Source organism: Otolemur garnettii, unplaced genomic scaffold (assembly GCF_000181295.1).
Source record: "Otolemur garnettii isolate 467f Iridium unplaced genomic scaffold, OtoGar3 scaffold00013, whole genome shotgun sequence".
NCBI lineage: Eukaryota > Metazoa > Chordata > Mammalia > Primates > Galagidae > Otolemur > Otolemur garnettii.
Window position 1 is genome coordinate 17309055 of NW_003852408.1, and position 5743 is coordinate 17314797.

Below are 5743 nucleotides of genomic sequence, written 5' to 3' on the forward strand. Positions count from 1 at the left end.
CACACATGCACACGCCCTCTCTTTCACATTTCCAGTGTCTTTTTTTATTCATGAATGACAAGAAGATATATATTTTAGCTCACTCCTTAGAATAATTAGTATAATTGATCAATTATTCACAGATCTTAAACCATTGCTAATTATATGATAACATTTTATTGCTAGGGTGAAGGGTAAGAACTATAGGTAAAGAGTCCAGAGCCATCTCAGGAAGGAAATTTCAAGTTCAGATACAGAGTCAAAGCCTTGAGTCAAGTATTGCGGGAGAAGCCCAGAGGGCTGCAGATTGCCTCCTGGGGTACACCTACCTGCAAAGGTAGGCAAAGGTAGAGCCGCTAAGGAGATGCTGAAACAGGCAGATCGGTGTGCTGTCTGAACCCTACAGCTTAGTGGAAGGAAGGAAGGTGAAGTCCCTGCTCCTTCACAGAGGGGTGAGGGAGCAGGAGGACCAAAGATGTTTTGGACAGCAGTTTCAGCCGAGTGGTGAGAATTACGGCCAGGGAGGTAAAGAGATAGAGTTAGCTGGTAGAGAGCACTTATTTAAGAAGTTGTATCTCAGGTGGCGCCTGTGGCTCAAGGAGTAGGGTGCTGGCCCCCGGCAAAAAACGCAAAAAAAAAAAGAAGTTGTATCTGTCTAAGTAAAAAGAGTGATGGGCAGAGGTAGATGGGAAGGCAGTATCAAGAGCCAGTGTTTCTCTTAGGTTGAAGGCCAGACCACCTCTGCGTGTGTAATAAATGCAAATGGAAGGTAGAAGGCAGGGTGAGAATCAGGTACTTAGGGGGCAGGGACAGAACAGCACACAGCAAGAATGCTGAAGGACACCTTTCCTCTGAGACTGGTGAAGAGGTAGGAATGTCTTTAGGTGGTGACGGGCTCATGCCATTTAGCTCTAGTAAGGTTCCTGAGATTTGGGGGCATGGAGATTGTGCTGAGTGGCCGTTTATTTGCCTGTTTGCTCGTGGTGCACATGGAGCGTCACTTCGGTTCAGATACCAAGGTGAAGAGGTTAATACATTCGTGGAGACTAGGTTGTTCATCTTTCTTTTTCTACTGGTTACTCCTGGCCTGAGTAAGCAAGAAGAATTCTACTGTGAGGCCCAGACAGCATTATAGATTGGCATCCGTGAGTGTCTGAGCAGTTCGCTGGATTGGGGGAGTGGCGAAGGTGGCTCTGAAGTGGTCAACTCTGGCTTGGCACTGAGTGGGCCCCTCTGAGGCCCACTGGAGAGCAACCTGACGATGGAGATTTGGCCATGAGGATGTAATAAAAGAAGGAGGAAGAATACTGTGGTGAGAGGAGGTGAGATTAGACCACTTTTGAGATCTTAGAGGCAAAGCTTGCAGTGAAGTAGAATTCAACACACTTGATTGGGAAAGAGGAGGTTGGGTTTATAGGTCAAACGATGAACAGAATGTTATAGGGCCAGTTGGATGTTAAAAGACAGGTCATCTTAATCGCCAGAATCACAAAAAGTTGTATTTTTATCAGTATGTTCTACATAGTGTGATAGGAAAATCAAATATGGTGAGTTTTTAGAGAGTAATGGGTTTTATAATGTCAGTGAGCACCGTCTTCGGTATCATGAGAATAACACTGTAGGTGTGTACTGCTTTAGTGCTCGTTCTGAAAAGCTCAATTTCACTTTAATGTTCATATCTATTAAAATGTGCAGTGTAGTACTTTTTGATCTTTCAAGAAATGTGGAGAACTATTTTTATTGATATGTGGTATGTGTACAGAGGTAATTGGATAATAATGGTATAATCTCCTAAAGGTCCCAGGGTTAGTGTAATAAACCAAGCACACAAAATGTTCTTCCTCTGTAAGATTTTACTTCTCTGCTCTCCTCTGTCTATGTTACATCCGCTGAGTATGATGACTTAAGGTGCATTTATTAGTAAGTGTCAGTACCTTCTTAGGACTATCAAGTGTAGCAGGTATTTTGATGGATGACATTGGGATTATTTGGTTTCTGTCTCTCTTTCCTCAGTGCAGTGAATCTCGTTCAGTCTGCAGACTGCCAGCTCGATGATTTCTATTTGCAGTCTTAAAGAACAAAACAATCAACTTCCTGTGAACTGAAAGAATGGCCATACTTTCAACAAAACATCTATGAAAAACAGGCAGCTACTTAACAATAGCAAGAAATACATACCTTCTTATGGGAAACCATAGACTCTTATGGTCAGGGTGACCAGATATTCTGGTTTGCCAGGGGCAGCGCTGGCTTACACCTGTTGCCCCAGCATCCAGTATGACCCCCTTCACTCTCAGAAATGTTTTCAGTTGGACAGGATGTTATATAGTCTTTCTTGTAGGTCATATTTTGAGATGCATGGTCTATACTTTGAACCATTTGGGATGGGGCTCCTGCAACTGTGGGACCACATGTGGTCTTCTGGATCCTTCAGTGCAGCCTTTTAACTGAATCCAAATTTTATTGAACAGATTTTTTAAATAAAGGGACTGAGTTGTTTATTTCCCCAACTAAGCAGCAAATGCATTATATGTACATAAACTATGTTATAACTTGAGCTGAGTTTGGTAATTGCTATTTCAGTTCAGCAGATGTAATGATATAGTATCTAACCAAAGAGTGACGGTCTTTCAAATGAATACATCCTTGATACCTTTTGCTTTGAGAAAGAGGGAACTATGGTTGTGTTGGGCTTTGGATTTGTGAAATTTGGGGCATGAAATGTTGGGATTTGTGAAACGTTTATCTAACAATGACCTAAGCTTGATCATTTTCATTTCTCCAAATAGCACTAATATTCTGAAGGACCCTGTGTGCTTAGGAGGGTGTGAACACATCTTTTGTAGGTAAGTATGGCTTGAGTTTTTATATATATATATATATACACACACATACGCGCGCACACACACATACATGCACATATACAAACACACATACATATACACACACATAAGGTTGGCAATTAAATTCATGAACTCATCCTAGAAAAAGTGCTGCATTCCTGAGGTTGAATATCAGTCACTATAGTGACTCCCTTTGGGAAACTATGCACTTTTGTCAGTGGGCTCCAGATTAGAGTTCCCTTTGGAAAAGAAATTTGACATTGAACTAGATGATCTCAAAGGTCTCCGGGTTCTAGTATGGGTTACAAATTCATTGTACAACTGCTTTTGGATTGTTTTGTGTTAGGAATAATGCTGGGAGCCAAGGGTACAAAAGTTTGAAATGCTTTGTCTGAGGATGATTCCTGTTGTAAGAATCCTCTGTGCCTGCAAAGGAGTGGGTCACGTGACAAAGAATGTAGCCTTTGGGGGAGATGTGTCATTTACAACTATTAAATTACTCAGCCCTCCTAGAACCTGTCTGGGGAGGTGAAGGAAGATTCAGAGATTTTCAGGAACCTTATTTCTCAATTCACAGATGAAATTAGGGATTGTGAATGCTGCTTCTTTTTTTTTTTGGCCGGAGCTGGGTTTGAACCTACCACCTCCGGCATATAGGCTGGCGCCCTACTCCTTTGAGCCACAGGCTCTTTTTTATAGCACTGTGTATATTTTGTATCAGATTTGCAAAAGGTAGGTAACCCCAAAATTTAGGAGTACCCTTTTTAACCACAAGAGTTTAATACTTAAATAACCCAAGGTAATTGAGTTTATAGAGTATAAAATTGTCCCAAATCTCTTCTCAAAAACTACTTGAAAACCTTTAGACACTTGTCCAACAGCGAAACAAAAGGTGTTTTTTAGTCTCTGTAGTGATTTTTGGGTATTTCCATGAAGTAGAATATTCAAGGTTAGTATCGAAAAGGTCAGGACATGTGGCTACTGAGCATTAGGTGCTGGTTCTGTTTACATCTCTCCTGTATTCTCACATGTGAAAAGCTAGAGATTTGTTTGCAGGGAAGAATTCTGGAGACTAAGGTCTCCTAATACCAAATTACATCAGGAACTTTAGATGTAGATTTTGTATGTGTGTACAAAACTCTAAATAATAAGCATACCATTTTAACAAGTATTTAACAATTGACCATTGTGTGTACAGCAGTCTCTGCTCCATTTACTTCTGCTCAAACTTTGCTTATTAATGTTTTTGAAATTTAGATTCTGCTGAATGGATTTTTTTTTTTTTTTAATTCTTTTTAAGTGATTGTGTAAGTGACTGCATTGGAAGTGGGTGTCCGGTGTGTTCTACCCCGGCCTGGATACAAGACGTGAAGATAAACAGGCAGTTGGACAGCATGATCCAACTTTGTAGTAAGCTTCGAGGTTTGCTACATGACAACAAGCGTTCAGGTGAGAAATCTCGTTCGCCCTCTTAGTTAAGTAAGTGATGAATTGGGCGGCACCTGTGGCTCAAAGGAGTAGGGCACTGGCCCCGTATACCAGGGGTGGTGGGTTCAAACCCAGCCCTGGCCAAAAACTACAAAAAAAAAAAGTAACTGATGAATTCATATTGATCATATAAAATACATAAACTGTCTATCAGGAATTCTGAATGCTGTATTTCAGATTTTAAGACCTATAGTGGTTTGTGGTTTTTCTTTCTTTCTTTTTTTAAGAAACAAGGTCTTGAATAGGCTGGACTTAACCTCCTGGGCTCGAGTGATCCTTCTGCTTCAGCCTCCCAATTAGCTAGGACTATAGGTGCTTGCCACCACGTCCACCTGTTCTTTCTTTTGAGGGGGGTAGATGGTGCATTTTGAGAAATGATAGAAACCATAGAGATAAATAAGTCTAATCCCCTTACTTTACAGAAGAGAAAACAATTTCTAGAGAGGGTAAATGATCTTGCCTGTAGTCACACATGGAGTTAGTACCAGAAACTGGAGGAACAGAGCTCATTTCTTCTGATTGTAAATCCAGAGACTTTTCACTACTTTCCGCTGTCTGCTTTTTACGTTTATGATAATTTCTGTAGAATATATATGGGATAGTGATTTTGGCCTTAATAGTGCTTAACTCACTTAAATACACTTTCGCAAGATAGAATATAGCATTCTTCCATGGATCACTTTTCTAGACTGAATTAATTAGATGAGCACATTTTGAAAGAGTAAAAATCTAATATTCATTTTCTTTTCTATTTAAATGGGGGTTAACGTTTCTCAGATTGTTCTTAGACTCTATGTATTAACTATATATCTTTCCTTTGTGCTTTCTGCTGAGAACTAATTAGCTGTGGAAAGAAAGTAAAGTGTTTCGAATCTTCATAATTGGATATTGGAATTATCTTCTTATTGACCAGATCACATCATTTGAATGTGTGTTTGTAGGATGCCGTGAATGACTGATAATGCTCATATAAAATGGTTGGATTTTTGTTTTAAAATATTTCGTTCTTAGAATTCTGATGTGATGTGTTACTGTCACATCAGAATTCTACTAAAGATGAAGTCGATTGAACATAATAAATAAACAAGGCAATTACTTTGAGTCTTATTGACCAGAGGTCCATATTTTTAAGAAATAGAATTTAGACCATAATCTACTTATTAAATTTTCTTTGTCTAGTTATCCAGATCATTCTTTGATGATAAGATGTGGTTTAGTGCTGAAGTGTTACTTACTTTCATATGTAATAATGTATACATTTTTAAAAGTGCTTGCCTTTAAAAAAAAATCTTTAAATGAACAGTGAGAAGTGTTGTCATTAGTTCATCTGAATTCTTTTTTTTGAGACGGAGCCTCAAGCTATCCCCCTGGGTAGAGTGCCATGGCATCACGCTCACAGCAACTTCCAACTCCTGGGCTCAAGCGAGTCTCCT

General features: G+C 39.6%; 1 protein-coding gene across 1 annotated transcript in view; it reads left to right on the top strand.

Annotated features, from left to right (window-relative positions):
- The window catches only part of BARD1 (BRCA1 associated RING domain 1), a 129354-nt gene that overhangs the window by 14306 nt on the left and 109305 nt on the right, over positions 1–5743 (top strand). Inside the window, exons 2-3 of the mRNA XM_012802155.1 lie at positions 2769–2825; positions 4123–4271. Coding sequence (XP_012657609.1) covers positions 2769–2825; positions 4123–4271 — 206 coding nt within the window. The remainder of the gene's footprint in view (positions 1–2768; positions 2826–4122; positions 4272–5743) is intronic.